The following is a 17,560-nucleotide window of genomic DNA, read 5'->3' as shown; positions in this document are numbered from 1 at the left end:
GCCTCACTTCACAGGACTGTATTGAGAATCCAATAAGAAAATGGATATGAAAATGTTCTTTTTAAAAAAGTATTTTTCAAATATAAGATATAATTGTCATGCTTCACTAACCTTCCAGTTTGACTTGGGCAAGGCATTCAATAGACCTGTTTCCTTATCTGTAAAATGAGATGCCCTTTAAGATTCCTCCTAGTTCTAAAATTCCATGACTCCATAATTCTGTCCTCTGCAGAATCTAGACTTTGTGAATCTCGCTGAGTGTGGCTCCTATTGAATTCAATAGGTTAGAAATGTATACCAAACATGCCAGAATCTGGTAGTCAGTTCAATTAAAAACTTTCAGTAGGTATCAACTAGTACCATATGAGTGACATGGGAAAAAAAAAGATAAAGCAAAAATAAAGTGAAACAGCACCTGCCCTCAGGAAGTTCTCATTCTACATGTACACTGAGAAGGAAAAATATGGTAAATTCAGAAGGGAAAAATACATGAATTGTGTAAGTGGGAGGAAGGGAAGAGATTGGGATATGATTCCTTCATGCAGGAGATGACCCTCAGCTGAGCCTGTAATAATCGATTATGAAGCTATCTGAACCCATTTCTTCCTGGCCACTTCTATATTCTTTTCATTCTGGGGAATCCTGGGTCCATCTTCTTTATCCTCACATATGGTCTCTGGCTCCTGGTCTTTTCTCTGCTGCTTCAGAGCATTTTATCAGGGGATTAGAAACCACCTGGGGTTTTTTGTCATTTGTCTTCTCTAAAGTCAAACTTCCTTTCTTTTCCCCTTGAACTTGAAATAATTTGAAAGCTAAAAGGGAATTTAGAGGTAATTTCCTCTAGCTCCCTCATTTTGCCAATGAGGAAACTTGGGTTTTGAGATATTAAACCTGTTCATACTCACACAGCCAGCCAGTATCAGAGGCAGGACTGGAACCTAGATTATCTCCAAAAGATCTCTATATTCTTTCTTGTTTGTTTTTGCAAGGCAATGGGGTCAAGTGACTTGTCAGAGGTCACAGTTACATAAGTATAAAGTGTCTGAAATTTTAAACTCAGGTCCTCCTGGCTCCAGAGTCAGTGCTCTATTCTCTGCAACACTAAGCTGCCCACAGATACCTTTATTCTTATACTTTGTTCAATCTTATTTCCTAGTTTGTCCCCTCTGGTCTTTTCCTTCCACCCTTGAATAGAGGTGCAACTGTGCTCAATCCCAAATTCCACTGCTGAGCTTTTTTAAAGTGATGCCTTCAACTTATAAGTAGCTGCCTTCTTAATCTCAGGTGGCCAGATTGTCTCATTTTCATCATTTTCACATGAAAGGGTAGTTTCATAGTTTATGAAAACAGTGGAGATTATTCCTTGAATGCTTTCCTTTCTCATCTCCTTATTTCACATCCCTTAGAATGTCTTCCCCTAAGAATTCCTCCTTCATTCTTGCTTCACAAGAATACTTGCCAAGATGACCTTTCTACATGGACCCTTGCTTGATCTTATCCCCATCATCTCCTCCAGCATATCTCCCTATCATCCTACTATAATCTTCACTCTCTTCCCATCTACCAGGCTCTTACATGCTGACTACAAACATACCTCTTTCTCCTCCATGCTTAGGGAAAAAAATCCTTACTTTATTCGACCTTCCCAATGGCTATTATCTTCCATCTCTTGTCTTCTTGGCTAAACTCAAGAAAACCATTTGCACTAGGTGCCCCTGTCTTCTGACCTCATTATTGAAGTAAAATTGCTTTCTCCAAAGTTACCAATGATATTTTCATTGCTATATCTAATGGTCTTCTTCCTTTGCCCTCTTCTTTCTTCTCTATATTGTCTTGCTCTGTGATTTTATTAGCTCCCATGGTTCATTCTATTATCTTCATTTAGATGATTCCTAGATGTACATATTCAGCTCTAATCTTTCTCCTGAGCTCTACTCTGCATTGCCAAACACCTGTCAGACATCTCAACTTAGATCTTTGTGATATCTCAAACTCAACATTTCCCAAACTGAATTCATTATTCCCTCCCCACCCCCTATTCTTCCCATCTACTACTTTCCTATTACTATAGAGAACACTGTCATCCTTTCATTCACCAGACTCACAGCCTAGGTGTGATCCTTGGTTCCTCACTCTCTCTCAGTCCTTAAACCCAATCAGGTGCTCAATTTTGCCATTTTTAACCATTATAATGACTCTTTATGTCTTCTCTCAAACAGCCACTACCCTCATTAGGGGCCCTTATTACATGTCACCTACTCTATTACAATAATTTTCTAATTGATGTCTCTCCTCACTTCAGTCTCTTCTCCACTTAGTTGCCAAAGTGATTTCCCAAAGCAGAGTTCTGACCACTTTATCCTCTGAGCAACTAAACTCCAGTGGTTGCATATTATTCCTAGGATTAAATACAACATCATCTATTTTGCACTTAAATTCCTTTGCAAGTTGGTCCTCCCTATGTTCCTAGTCTACTTAGAATCAAGTTCCCTCCTTGCACTCAAAGATCAACCTGGCCTTCTGGCCTTTTCTCACCCACAGTACTCCACATCCTGATTCTAGGAATCTTCTCTGGTTCTCCCCCAAACCTAGAAAACTCTCTTTCCTCTCCTCTACTTCCCAGATTCCTTCAAGACTCAATTCAAATCTCATCTCATCTTCTACAGCAAGCCTTTCTCAGTCCTTTCCTACTCCTATTCCTCTTGAGATTAGCTTACTTTTTTTTTTTTTGCTTTATGAGTGTGCAAGTGAATGTATATGTGGAGAGTATGAATACAATGATTTGCGCAAAGTCTCCCCCATTAGAATTCAAGGTCCTTGAGGGCAAGAATGATATCTTCACCTTTCTTTTGTGAAACTGCCGCCCAGAGTTAGGCATACAGTGAGCACCTAATAAATACTCGTTGGCTGACTAGTGGACCTTGAGAAGGGCTAAGGGAAGGGGGATTAGTTACATGAAGCAATAGTGGTATTTCAGTGGCAAGTAGAGAAGACCTAGGATTGAATCCTTACCCTTCCACTTAATAGTTATACAACTTTAGAGGATCAGATGGTCAAAGATTTAGAGCTGGAAAGGACCTCACAGGCCAACTTCTTTATTTAACTGATGAGGAAACCCTCATCGAAGGAGATCAAGTGATTTGTCCAAGGTCACAGAGGTAGTAAGTAGGAGAGACCATATTTGAACCCAAATTTAGGACGTTTCCCTCTATCACTTTCTTTGCTTTACCAAAAGAGGTAATTGAGAGATGTTTTAATTCTGAAGTATTTTCTCAGTCCAGTGTGGCAATTTCACAAAAGAAGCAGATTGGTCAGTAAATGATTCAAGCATTAAATCAGTAATGTAAGGTTTGGGGCCAAATACAATAATACACTTGAAGGTGAGAACGTGGGGCATAGGGGGGAATAGAGAAAAATACAACCATAGAGGCCCCTGGGGTGGTGATGGTCTTTTTGGCTACAACAGGTGGAAGAAGGGGTTCAGATACTAATGTTCAAGTGGAGCCTCCTGAGTTTGGTACACCTAGCTTTGCCAGTTCTCTGTTCTCTATGTGTTGAGATATCACAATGGGCTTGGAGTCAGGATGACACAAACTTAACAGTGTGATCAAGAGGACAAGTCACTTATCTATTCTCAGTCTCAGTTTCCTCACATCTACTTCCCAGGGTTTGTTGTGAGGATCAAATGAGATAAGATGTATAGTTCTTTGCAAACTTTAAAGTGCTGTATAGATTCTAGCAAATTAATTGTATTATTTTCCATTTTTTCTCCTGGCTAATATATGAGACAGCTGGGGATTGGCCCTTCCACACCAAGAAGATCCACTGACACCTGCAAACTAGAGTAACTGGCAACTTCCTCCACTAGGGTAGTGAAGTAGTAAGCAGATGCTCCATTGGGGTAGCCTTAAGGGAGATGAGAGCTTTCATCAGTTTTATAGGGAGATTCAATCAGGTGTGTCAGTTTTCCTATCTTTCATATCATTGAAAGGAGGCTCTATTGGCTAAGGAAAACCCATGCTATAAAAGTATGAGGCATAGAAGTTTCCCAAAGAAGGGAAAGCTGGGGAGGGAATTATGGGGAAATGGGCTATGTGAACAGAAAGCTTTTAGATCCATAAAATCAGAAAGTTATCATACCATTTGAATGCCAATTGTAATGATGTTCCTGAGGCACCCAGGAAGGTAACTTTCTTTAAAACCTTGGGGAATGGTAGTAAAAATACCCAAGGCAGCAGAAGCTGCCTTTTTTTTAAATCATAGGCCCACCGACTGGTTTCATTTTTGATCTGATGCCTAATTTAAATAGAAATTTATTTTCACAGATGCTATGTTGTAAGTATAATAATAATTATTTAATGTGAAACTTTCCTGGACTCAAGATGGAAAAGTCCCAAAGTAGAATTGACCCAAAAAGAACAAATGGGCATGGTTTTCAGGGTGGGGACATAGTTCTCTGCTGCCAGGAAAGGGCAGTCCCAAGAAGTTAGGGAATAAAAGGTAAGTGCTATTCTTAACCTGGGCCTTCCTGGTGGAGGTTCCACCCACAGTAGTGCCCAGAGTACTGATTAGAGTTTATTTTTAATGGCCATGTGTGGAGGAAGCTGGGGCCTCGATGCCTGTGGTACAACCAGGCTGACAGGTTCAGTTCTCTGGGACAGGCCAGGGACCCTGCAGGGGAGGTAGGTTAGAATGGGAGAGTAGAGAAACAATGAGTAAGGCTCTTGGTTCCACTCTTGGGAGATGATGTGGGAAGAAAGATGATGTGGGAGAGGTCAGAGGTGAGATAGGCAGGATTGCAGGAGATAGAGAGATCTAGAAGTGAGGCAGAGAAAATGCAGGTATTCACCTGAACTCTCCCTCAAATTCCTCCAAATATTGCTAAATAATGCCACAAAATAATTCCTGGGGCAGTAGAACCCACAAAAGGACAAAATGAAATAATTTTCCAGCCAAAGTCAATTTAGAAGGTCAGCAGGAAAGGTTAGTCACACCTGAGTGAGAGTGCAGCACAGTGCAGCAGAGGGGACTGCAGCCAATCAAGAGCAGCCTGGGGACCCACAGTGGCAGCAGCCCACAGAAAGTAAGGAGGTTGAACAACTGCTCAGAAGGAGATTACAAGGGTCCCTTTGCTAGCACCAGAGCAGGATTCTATTGTTTTGCCCATACTCTGATCTGGGTGGTAGTCCCAGGGTTAGGAGCACTAACACACCAGAGATTGTGGCCGCAAGGGAGTTCCAGGGCAGAGAAGAGTGCTTGCGGTCACTCATAACCAGACCACAGACCAGGAGAGCAGAAAATACCTCTCCTTAGATCATATCAATTCAGAAGAGCTGAAAATTTGCTTTTTCCTAGAACTACCTTTGAAAACAGCTGCACAAAACCAATGAAGCTTGGGTCAGGCTTCCCTCTACCCTGGAAGCAGAGCTCCCCCATGGTTTTTTTTTTTTTTTTTTTAGTTTTTGCAAGGCAGTGGGATTAAGTGGCTTGTCCAAGGCCACATGTCTAGGTAATTATTAAGTGTCTGAGGCTGGATTTGAACTCAGGTCCTCCTGACTCCAGGGCCAGTGCTCTATCCACTGTACTGCCCCAGCAAAGCCCTTTTAACAAAGATTTAAAATCAAGCAATAGACTGGGAAAATGAGTAAACAACAGAGAAAAAAATGTGACCATAGAAAGTTATTATGGTGACAATCAAAACACATTCAGAAGAAGATAACAAAGTCAAAGCTCCTACAACCAAAGCCTCCAACAAAAATATGAATTAGTTTCAGGTCATGGTCAGAGCTCAAAAAGGATTTTGAAAATCAAGTAAGAGAGGCAGGGGAAAAATTGGGAAGAAAATGATAGTGGTGCAAGAAAATCATGAAAAACCAAGTTAACAGTTTAGAAGACGAGACACACACAAAAAATAACACCTTAAAAATACACTTGGTCAAATGATAAAAGATATACAAAAAGTCAACAAGGAGAATGCCTTGAATGGCAGAAATGACAAAATGAAAAAAAAAAGAGATACAAAAATTCACTGAAGGAGAAAAGCTCCTTAAAAAGTAATGTTGGCCAAATGTAAAAGGAGGTACAAAACCTCAGTGAAAGAAAATAGTTCCTTAAAAATTAGAACTGAGCAAATAGAAGCTTAATGAGAAATGAATGAGAATGACTTAATGAGAAATAAACAATAAAACAAAACCAAAAGAATGGAAAAAATGAAAGATAATGTGAAATATGTCATTGGAAAAATAACTGGCCCAGAAAATAGATGCAGGAGAAATAATTTTAAAATTATTGAATTAGGGGTAGTTAAGTAGCACAGAGGATAGAGTACTAGCCCTGGAATCAAAAGTGTTTGAGTTCAAATTCGGCCTCAGACACTTAATAATTGCCTAGCTTGATGACCTTGGGCAAGCCACTTAACCCCATTGCTTTGCAAAAACAAAAAAAATATTGAACTATTGAAAGTCATAATAAAAAAAAAAACCCGAGACATCATCTTTCAAGAAATCAAGAAAAATTGCCCTTATGTTCCAGAACCAGGGGGTAAAATAGAATTTGATCTATTTGTATAATTGATCACCTCCTGAAAGAGATCCCAAATTGGCAACTCCTAGGAATATTATATCCAAATTCCTGAGTTCCCAGTGCAGGCAGAAAACAAAACAAGCAGCCAGAAACAATTCAAGTAGAGATGGAACCACAGTCAGGATAACAGAAGATTTAGCAGCTACTACATAAAGGATTGAAGGGCTTGAAATATGATATTCCAGAGAGAAAAGGAATTAGGATCACATCTAAGAATCACCTACTCAGCAAAATTATAATGAGGCATTAATGCATTGTTAGTGAAGTTGTGAACTGATTCATTCATTCTATAGAGCAATTTGGAACTATGTCCAATGGGCTATGAAACATGCATATTCTTTGACCAGCAATAACACTATTAGATCTGTGTCTCAAAAGAGATTAAAACACAAAAAGGAAAAGGGTTTATATATAAAAAAATACAGCAGTTCTTTTATGGTGGCAAAGAATTAGAAATTGAGAATTTGGGGAATGGCTGAACAAATTGTGCTATATGATTATGATGGAATATTATTATTCTTTAAGAAATTATAAGTAGGATGCTCTCACAAAAACAACTTACATGAGCTGATGTAAAGTGAAATGTATTGTACAAAATTACAGCAATATTGTAAAATGATCAACAGTGGATGACTAGCTATTCTCAGCAATACAATGATCCAAGACAACTTTGAAGAATTTATGATGAAAATCAGAAAAAGAACATATGCTGTCTGAATACTCATTGAGGCATACTTTTTTACTTTCTTTTTTTTTAGTTATGCTGTTGTTTGGTCTATGTATTCTTTCGCAACATGACTAATATGGAAATTTTTTGCATGACTATGCAAAACATATAAAACCTATATCGAATTGTTTGCCTTCTCATTGGGGTTGGAGGGGTTGGGGAGGGAGAGAAAAGAAGATAATTTGAACCTCAAAGATTAAAAACTGAATGTTAATAATTACTTTTATGCATAAGTGAAGAAAAATTAAACAACAAACAGATTTAAAAAAAAGAAGTCAGGCAGTGTGAAATTTGTCAGAGGGAGTCGGGTGCAGATAGAGAGGGGGGAAAGTTGTGGACTGAGGACAAATACCCAAGATACCAGGACAATGGAGTTGAACAGTTGTAAAAGGCAAATTGTACTCTCCACTAGTAATGGTGACTCCCAACTCCCTCCCTACAGTCAAGAAGTAGAAAATGTTAGATTTCTTCAGAAATCACTGGGCTTGAGACTATGACTTCCATCTTTCAAGGAGAGCCCTTGAAGCCTTTGAAACTTATTTAGAAATAGTTTTAAAACACAGAGGTGGTGGTGGGTTGATTGTCATCTTTGATCCATTGACTTAGAGTGGGAGGGCATGTGAGAGGTCCCAGCTTCCCTTTTTTATAGAAGGGGAAACTCAGGCCTTTTTTTCTTCAGAGAAGTTATATTAGTTACCTAATATCAGAGGCAAGACTTTAACTCTCTGTTTATAAATTCAGTGCTCTTTTCTGTTTCCTACACTGCTGTGATCAACCAAGAGACTAGGAATAGGGCTCTACAGGAGCTACAAGAAGACGTGGGATTTTGTTTTGTTTTGTTTTATTCTTATAGATGGAGATGTATCATTTCTGAAAAGGGCAGTGGATCATTGGCTTTTGGAGTAACCTATCCATCCCCCTTCCCCATTTCCCCAGATTGAAAGAGGTATTGGGTGTCCATGGTCTCAGCCTCTAGAAGCTTAGTTCCAGATCCTAGGAACAAAGAGATTTGCTAAATCTGTTTCAAGGAAGTTGTGTCTGTCTACCTCTCCTTCCTTCTTCATTTCCCTCACTGATTTGGAGAAGGGAAATCTCCAAGACAACCATGTTCCTCTGGATGAGAGTTAGTTTTCCCAGGGCCCCAGAGAATGAAGAACAGCAGGAGGAGGAAGGACTTGGTCAGGAAATAATCATTTAGGGAGCAAGCACAGCTAGGATTAGAAGCCAGGTGTCTACTACTTTTTAATACAGTCTTCCATACTGTCTCTCAGACTTCTCCATACACATGAGAAATGTTGTTCAGTCCTGTCTAATTCTTCATGACCCCATTTGGAGTTTTCTTGGGAAAGTTACTGGAGTGGTCTGCCATTTCTTCTCCAGCTCATTTTACAGATGAGACTGAGGCAAACAGGCTTAAATGACTTAAATCACACAGCTAGTAAGGGTCTGAGGCCAGATTTGAACTCAGAAGATGAGTCTTCTTAACTCCAAGCCTAACCCTCTCTACATAGTGCCACCTAGCTACCTAGTTATAATTAGCATGGGGCAAAAAAGAATTTTGCCCCTGGCTGCTGACATAGAGATGATGGTTATATTTCCTGTTTGGGGCCATTCTTTTTTCCTGCTATGGCCACTGAACATGCACCTTGCTTTCCTGAAACTATGATAACATGTGCCTAAAACAATCCATGAGCCTGGTATTGCCTCTATGGCCCTAGCACTGTGGTCCACTTTTCCAAGGGCCTGCCTTTTCCACAAATTCTAGCAGGGTGGAGGTTAGATTTTCTGGAGGGCAGGGATCCCTTTTCCCTGAATGCATCTATTTTAATAGTCCTCTGTATCATTAGTATTCTTTTACACCCCTCTTTGTCATACATGATGGAAAAATGAGTAGAGTTGTGCTAAATTTCTTCAGAAGGATAAATTTTATCCTAGAATCTTTCAACCTTTGATCATTTGGAAAGTTCTTGGAAATTCAACTATATCTTTCTTATTGCAATTTTGGATAACTTCCTCTTTGATCTGCCTTGAGATAGAGAGTTCTTCACTGGCCCCAACATGTTAATAATAATTCATAATTTTATAGTGTTCTATAAAAGACTTGCAAAGCACTCTCCTCACAATTACTCTGAAAGGCAAGAATTGTAGATTTATTCACAAACACGCCCCCTTCATCCCCTCTCCCCCTTATTTTTATGGATGAGGAAACTATGACTGAGAAAGGTGAATTTACTTACTCATACTCACATAGCTAGTATGAATCCAAAGCAGGATTTGAAATTTGGTCTCCTGACTCGAAGCTCTCCTCTTATTCCAGAGCTCCATCTCTTATACCGTTCTGCTTCTTTGACTTTTTCTTTGCATTCTGAGACTAGAAATGGAACACAGGCAGTAACACAGGTTTCACCTTCTCCTACTTGATCTCTAGTGATAACTCCTATGTGGACTGGGTGATATTGGAGAGGCTTTGGTGAGGGATTTTTTTTAAGTACAGAGGGGAATGACACTATTTACATTCCTCTAAGGTCCCTGCTCTTTCTCCTTAAGTGCCAGGCCCATACCCCCTGCACAAAGCTACACCCAAGGGTGCTATTAGAGTGACGGTTTCAGGCAAAGTCCCTAGTATTCGCTGAGTAACTGGGGATCTAGCTGGAGGAGGGGTGGAGGGACAGGTCCAGCTAGTTCTGCCTTGTTGTTTATACATCACATTACCTCACACATCCCAACCACCTTGCTCCTCCACCCCATTTCTGACAGGCCAGACTTTATAGGGTTTTGAGCCAGCCTCCTTTTCCCCCCTTCCTGTCCCTGGGACACAAAAATCCAGTATAACATGGATCTGTCCATCAGCTGAGTTGGGGAAGTTTCATCCCACCAGAAATCATGGAGGGGAACAACCACCGGGTAAGCTCGCTCTGGGAAACCCTGTTCAACTAGTCCATCCCAGAAGGTGGTTAGGTTCCAGGGAGGGTTTGGAGGGAAGGTTCAAGAGCATAATCATATGGTTCTATCATTTGCCTCAGATCTCTCTCTCTCTCTCTCTCTCTCTCTCTCTCTCTCTCTCTCTCTCTCTCTCTCTCTCTCTCTCTCTCTGTCTCTCTCTCCAGTGGAGACTTGGAACCTGATCAGTGAGAATAGCCAGGTTGGGGAGGGGGGGAGGGACAAGACTCCTGAATTTTCTGTAAGTTCTACAAACTGTACTACTTTTCACCCTGTGGTTGCTCAGTCATTTCCATTTACTTGTTAATCTGCCTTGATCATAAACTTTCTGGGGCTTAGAGAGTCATGGGAGGAGAAAGGACCCTTAGTGATGTTATTCATCTCTACTTCTAGACATTTAAATCCTATAAGTAAATGTAGAACTTTAATAACTTTATAATTTTAAAGAGATTTCACAGTCTTCCTTGGCATTCATTCTCTCATTTAATAATCTTTACTACTATAATGTTGACAAGTTCTTATTTTGTTGTTATTTAGTAGTTTTTAGCCATGTTTTACCTTTTAGTGACTTATTTTTACAAAGATACTGGAGTGGTTTACTACTTTCTTCTGAGGTAAACAGGGTTCAGTGACTTGCCCAGTATCACACAGCTAGGAAGTGTCTGAGGCTGAATTTGGACTCAGAAGATGAGTCTTCCTGCTTTAAGACATTGCGTTCTATCCATTATGCACTTAGCTCCTCTATTCTTTCTTGTGTCTAATCACAATTCCTCCATTGTACTGTAAGCTTCTTTCCTCTATTCTGCCCCTGTTCACTCTCTCCTCTATGAAAGAACTTCTCACAAACTTCAGAGAATCTGATCTTTTGAACTGGAAGGAACCTCATAAATCATCTAATACACACCCCCATTTTACAGATGAGGTTAAGTGAGGGTTTTTAACAAGGGAGGTTAAATTATTTGCCTCAAATCTCATAGTTGGTAACAGGATTTGAACCCAGATCCTCAGTGCTCATTTCACCACACCACTCTACCCTAGATACTTGAAGTAGTTTTTCAGACTTCAAAATAGATGTGATGTTCTTGTAATTATTTTCTCTTCAACCCTCTCTGAGCTTTGGGAGATTATCTTTGAGAATTGTTTTAGGAAAAACAAAATCTAACAACTTTATCACCTGGTAATTCTTGCTGGCTTTAGCTAGACAATAAGCATTGTCCTTTCTCTCTTTGTCCTAGGCACTTTATAAACTCTCTCATTTGATCTCTATTATAGACCTATGAAGTATTATCCCCATTTTACAGGGTAAAGAAACTGAAAGGCAGACAGAAGTTAAGGGACATGTCCAGGGTCACAGAGCTCAAAATGTCTAAGGTTGGATTTGAACTCAGATCTTCCTTGCTCCAGGCCCAATATCCTGGTCTTTGTATGACCTAGGATGACAAGTACTCCATTGACCTTGGACTTATAAATTGATAGGACCTGTCAGAACCTTTGAGAGTTCTGGATCACATCGATTCCACAATGAGATAGTTGAGAAGAGAGAGGTGAATCCAAAGATTGGTAAATTATACCTCAGTCTTCTCTTCTCCAGGAGAAATCATTCCAATTTCTTGAATCTTTTCTCTGAACTGTGTCTCCCCATTCTGCTTTACCATCCCTATGGATGGTAGCTCCCTTGGGAGCTCCTAACATTCCTCTTGTATCTCTTCACTTTATATAGTAGGACCCAGGACTCTAAGAAGGTCCAACCAATATTGATTTTAAAGGAAAGGTCTAGTACATGCTTTTAATTTCCTTAGCATGTGGAGAGTGCTGGTGCCAGATTAGACTATCCTGAGAAAGTCCATTGTTAAATATTTCAGTATGAAGATTTAGACTAGAACTATTCATTCTCGGCAAATGAAGCCTTGATTTTTGGTTTTGATGGTCTAGGCTTAAGAAAGTGTAATAATGCCAATTAAACTTAAAAGGTTGTATTCATTTACTCCCTTTCTCCTCTGAGTCTGGGTGTTAAACATTTACTAGAGCACCTCTGTACTTCTAGTAGCCTTTTGAACTCAACTGGAGTTCAGTAGAAGGCTCAGAGAATGAATAATAATAATAATGATAATATTTATATAGCACTTTAGGTTTTGTAAAGTGCTTTCCATTTATTATCTTTTTTGAACACAACACCCTTGATTTCAGAGGTTTAAAGCTGATTTGGAATCAGCTTACAATTAACTTTGATTCCCAGATGATTTTCTACCATACTTGTCGCTTTTCTATCCTTCCCTTTAGTCTCTCTGGCTAGCCCCCACCCCCACCATAGGTATCTCCTTGACCATAATGAATTGTATTTTGTTTACTTTTGTCCACTTTTCCAATTTTTATAAATTCAACTTGGAATCCTATACCTTCAGCATTCATTTAGTTGGATGAGTAGATCTTGGCAATCCCAGGGGGAATAATAGATGTCCAAAGGGTGAAAAACTGGCACGTCTAGGATTTGAGAGAACCAGACTTGGAAGCTTCATGACCCATGGTTGCTCAGTGAGTGTGACCTTGGGTCAACATTTGCTAAGGACACTCATTTCCAAATTGGAAGAGCTGAGAGTGGGATTGCTCTTGTTGGTAGAAGAATGGTGACTAATGAAAAATTAATTCCTAGGTGCCCCATAGTGTGGCAGGTGCCCCATAGTGTGGCAGGTGCCCCATATTGTGGCAGGTGCCATATAGGTCTCTTAATGACAAACTTTCACTCTTGAAGTGGGTAATTTTAAATCTGTTTTGTGTTCTCTGAGTTCATCCCTTTGTTTGGTGGGGCACCTATTGGCTAGTGTTCCAGTGCTTCAGAGGCAGAGTTCTGTTACCTTTGGAGGACACAGGATGGAAGCTCATGCTGGTGAGGTGGGGGTTAGGGCAGAATAGAGATAACTAGTCGTCTCTAAACTTTAAATGCTTCTTTGGTCTTATAGAGACAGAAAGACCATCTTAGACATTCATTCTGTCAGTATAGGAGCTGGTGACTTAAAAAAGATTGCTGGCTTAATGATGATCATTCCTTACATTTTCTCTGGAACCTTGCAGGATAATATGGAAGAGGAGATGAAATACCACCTTCCCTTCTGTATCCAAGGAAGGAAAATTTAACCTTTCAAAAATCAAAGGATTGAAATATTGGCCTTTCAAAGATAATCAATTTAGAGTTAAAAGGGATTGTAGTCCCTTTGATGGTTTGTTCATTTAGTCTAACTTTTTTATTTATGAGGAAACTGAGACCTAGAGAGACCTTGAGGGGACTGTTGAAAATCAGGCATATAGTAAGGGAAAAATGTACAATAGTCTAAAAATTGAGTTTTTGCAAGTAAAATAAAATTTAATATATGAAGTGAATTTGATATTCAAGTGAACACTATAAACTATTTTGTTAATCAAAGAATTCCTTTGTAAAATTTTTTGACTTTTTGATGTACCCATATTCAACCCATTTATTAAGCTTACAATCTATTGAATGAAGACAATACACAAAAGGAAACTGAAAAAGGGTGAGGGGGGGAAATATGAGGGAGTTTAGTGGAGAAGTCCAATAAGTCCTCATGCAGTGCAGCTAGGTGAGGAATAATTTGTTTGTCCCGAGTCCCCTATTTAAAAGGAAGTTTTGGTGTTCTTGTTTTCCCTTCCATTAAACTGGGCAGAAGGTAACAGAGGCCACGTTGTGAGGAGTTGTGAGGACCAGTGATTATTTGACCTTGAAAGATGATGAGGTTTCTCAATGATGACATTCCTGGGGCATGGTAGAGAAGTGGGTCAGAGGAGGTCCAAAGTTGTACAGCCAGGTAGGAAATGATCCGTGAATTGGGTTCCGGCTTCATCACTTCAGCTTACAACCTGCCTACACTTCCTTATCTTGAATAGTCCTTAATTCTTCCACACATTCTTCCATAATTTTCCATAAGTTTCCATTTGAGATAAACCCAAAGTGTTGGTGGCCTTCCTCTGATTTTTCCAATAATCGGTGGGGGGTGGGGGAGGAGGGCCCATTGCAAGACTGAAGATGCCTACCTACTCTTTCTCATTCCTCTTCATGGCTGACCTGACTCTATTTCCCAATATATGTGACATTGGTGAGGAATTTGATGTCTCTTTTCATGTCCAGTTAACAGTATCCTTAGACTTGCCATTTACCTTTCCACTGCTTTTTTGGTTCTTCTTTAGGTTTAATTCCTGTTTAAAGAATAATCTATCTCTGAATTCTTCTCTTTTCAAAAATTAGATTTTCTTATATCAAACATTCTTAAAAGAGGGAATTTTTAAGATATCACCCTAATAACACTAAGTCTGTAGGCTGTGGGGTTGTCTGGAGCTACCCTCCCAAGAGGAGGCCTGGTACAATACCAAGATTTAGGCCATCAAAAAGAAAATCCTTGGTCTAACTAAGCCTGTTACTTTGATTCCCTCCCCTTCTTCTCTCTCTACCTTCCCCAGAGTAATAGGCAATGTTTATATAGTGCCTCTAGGTTTGCAAAGAGCTTTACATATATAATCTCTGTTGATCTTCAAGTCAACCCTATGAAGTAGAAATCTAGATTTGATGTCAGGAAAAAACTTCCTGTCAAAGACAGCTTTTGGAGTTGTCCAAAATAACTTTTCTTGGGAGATAGTGAGTTTGTCTCACAGTGGGGAGATTCTTTTAGGGAAGATAGGTTAACTAAGATAATTGTTAAGGAGCCTTTCAACTCTAAAATTATGTGATTCTAAGTGGACAATGTGTTTTTATTCTCATTTTACAAATGAGGACTGAAGTTCAGAAAGTCTAAATGATTTGATTGGCATTACATGCTAGTACATGTCTTGGATAGGATTCAAATTCAGGACACCCTGACTACCAGTCCAGGGGTCTATTAGATATTCCATGTTGCCTCTCTCACAAATTATACACAATATAAGTTCTTCCCAAGCCATTGGCCATGAACTTGGGAGAACTAGACTTTGGGAGAGCCTGATCACAGATCCTTGGGTTTGATAATATCCATTATATGGAGATATTTCTCTTAGGTTGCAGGTTCCATCTTCTCAATAGATTCATCCTTTGATACTGAACAGCTAGTATAGGGGTGTGTGTGTGTGTGTGTGTGTGTGTGTGTGTGTGTGTGTGTGTGTGTGTGTAGGTGTAAGACTCCTAGGGTGATGTCTGGCAATTCTAATTTGTGTAACAATTAAATGCCTTGTTGTCTTCAAATATATCTTCCTCTTTGTACAGCAGTATTGGGGGTGGAGGTGACAATTCAAGGCATGCAGGAAGTTGTTTAGGGTGGGGGGTGGGGAAGGACAAGTACCAGGGCTAGAGAAAGGGACAACCTGTCACGCTGGGCTTCTGGGGCCTAATCCTATTTAGTTTTATAGGTGATAGAGCTAGCACTGGGGGCATCCTTGACTTCATTCTCGAAGTGAGGGATGGGAGGAGATGGAATCAAGAGTAAGGATTGACATTTTAATCCCCACTAGCATCTATGCTAACTTTGGGTCTGTGTGAGATAGGTCCAGTGCTCTTTTTGAAGGGCAGGAGAAGAGATGGTATTCTTTTCAGTGCTGTGAAAGCCTGGGGATAGCCCTGACTTGGGCTACAAGGACTCATTTGATTGTGAGTCAGTTGTCTTTGGGGTTTTGTATTTTCTGGTAGTGAGCACCAAGAGAGAAACTGTAATTCAATCTAATCCAGTCCGGTCTAATTCAGCACAATCCAATCCAATCCAACCCAAACCTGATCTACATTTACATGTCTTTTCATAGTCAAAAGGCTCCATCAACTCACTATAGGAAATTCCATATCTCTCTGAAGCCCTTAGCGCTTCCTTCCAGGAGAGGAGAAAGTTCTCTTTGTTCTGTCTCCCTTCCTGATCCAATCCATGGTTGAGAGAGATTAAGGTGGAAGGTCCTGAAATTCCTTTTATCTCTTTATGGAGTCACTGGAAGGCAATTAGACCCTCAGCAAAACACTATGGTTGGTCTAGGAACTTGGCTTCTGTGTGTTATGTTCCTATGTATGAGTACTCTGACAAAAGGACAATACCCAATGGGTTGGCCCTTTACAGCTGCCCGCCTTTTGACAATCTCTCTACTGAAGCACAGACACCAAGTCCCAGGAGGTGCACTGCGAGATTCTCTTCAATCCTGGCATCTGTCTTGGGGTTTCTGGTCCCAGATAGGAGTCTCACTTTGAAAAATTGCATGATTGACTGATTATCAGAAGAGCATGTACTCCGAGTTATTTAAACCAGTGCACTGAAACATTGTGTTCTCAGTCCCCAGAGGAATTTCCCCTTTCACTCTGTATCACTATTGCCCTCCTTACTCTGCCTTCATGCTGGCAAGTAGGAGTTTCAACAGAAAGAGGGAAGTTTTCTAAAGTCCATACTCTCAGAACCCTAGGAGTGACAATTGTGGGTGTTACCCACACCAGAGTTCATGAACTCCTCCCTTCTATCCCTATCAGGGTATTTCCCATTAGTTTATCAGCCTCTAACAATTCATTAACTTCAACCAAAACATTTACTAAAAATATTCAACAAACACATTATATTTACATAACATATCATTCATAAATCTGAATCACACTCTGCCAACAATGTTCTTAGTGCCTGTTGGGATGTGTGGGTAAACATTGAAGTCATTAGTATAGTAAGGTACATATCTAGGGAATTCATGTGTCCATGGCGACATAGAATTCTGAAACCGAAGATTTTGATATCACCATATTCTCTGATGAGGGTAGTTTCTGTGTTGATTCTGATATTTCTGTTACTAACCTTGGCTGATCCTTGCTGGCCTGGGCTAAATAACAGCTCTCTAGTTAGTCTCTGCTGGGTGACTCTAGATGTTGGATGTTTCTCTGATAATCTGAACCACTGCCTAGCTAGGCCTAATCCTTGCCAAAATGTAGTATCTATCACTTCTGATATCATAACTGACTTAACTGTTGCCTACAGCAGAAACAGTGGAAAAAGTGATAATCTTAATCTAACTGGGCAGCTATATGGTGCAGTGGGTAGAGTGCTGGCCCTGAGGTCAAGAGGACCTGAGTTCAAATTTGCACTTAGACACTTATTAGATGGGTGTCCTTGGGCAAGTCACTTAACCTGGATTGCCTCTCAACCAGGGCCATCCCCAGCCAGTATGATTTATATCTGACCATTGGACCCAGATGACTCTGGAGGAGAAAGTGAGGTTGGTGATTTAGCATAGTACCTCCTCACTCCAATTCATGTGCTTGTCATGGCATCACCTCCGTGATGTCATGGTCTTTTTCCAGAACAAAGAACAGAGTTTTTT

At 40.1% G+C, this 17,560-nt stretch overlaps 1 protein-coding gene across 2 annotated transcripts in view; it reads left to right on the top strand.

The window, feature by feature from the left end:
* The first annotated feature begins 10,038 nt into the window (after positions 1-10,038).
* TMPRSS13 (transmembrane serine protease 13) overlaps positions 10,039-17,560 on the top strand; it is a 49,267-nt gene continuing 41,745 nt past the window's right edge. For both annotated transcript variants that reach the window (XM_074215153.1, XM_074215154.1), the window contains exon 1: positions 10,039-10,213. In XM_074215153.1, the coding sequence (XP_074071254.1) occupies positions 10,193-10,213 (21 nt within the window). In that variant the 5' untranslated portion in view covers positions 10,039-10,192. The remainder of the gene's footprint in view (positions 10,214-17,560) is intronic.

Source organism: Macrotis lagotis, chromosome 1 (genome assembly GCF_037893015.1).
Source record: "Macrotis lagotis isolate mMagLag1 chromosome 1, bilby.v1.9.chrom.fasta, whole genome shotgun sequence".
NCBI lineage: Eukaryota > Metazoa > Chordata > Mammalia > Peramelemorphia > Peramelidae > Macrotis > Macrotis lagotis.
This window is presented reverse-complemented; position numbering and strand designations above follow the sequence as displayed.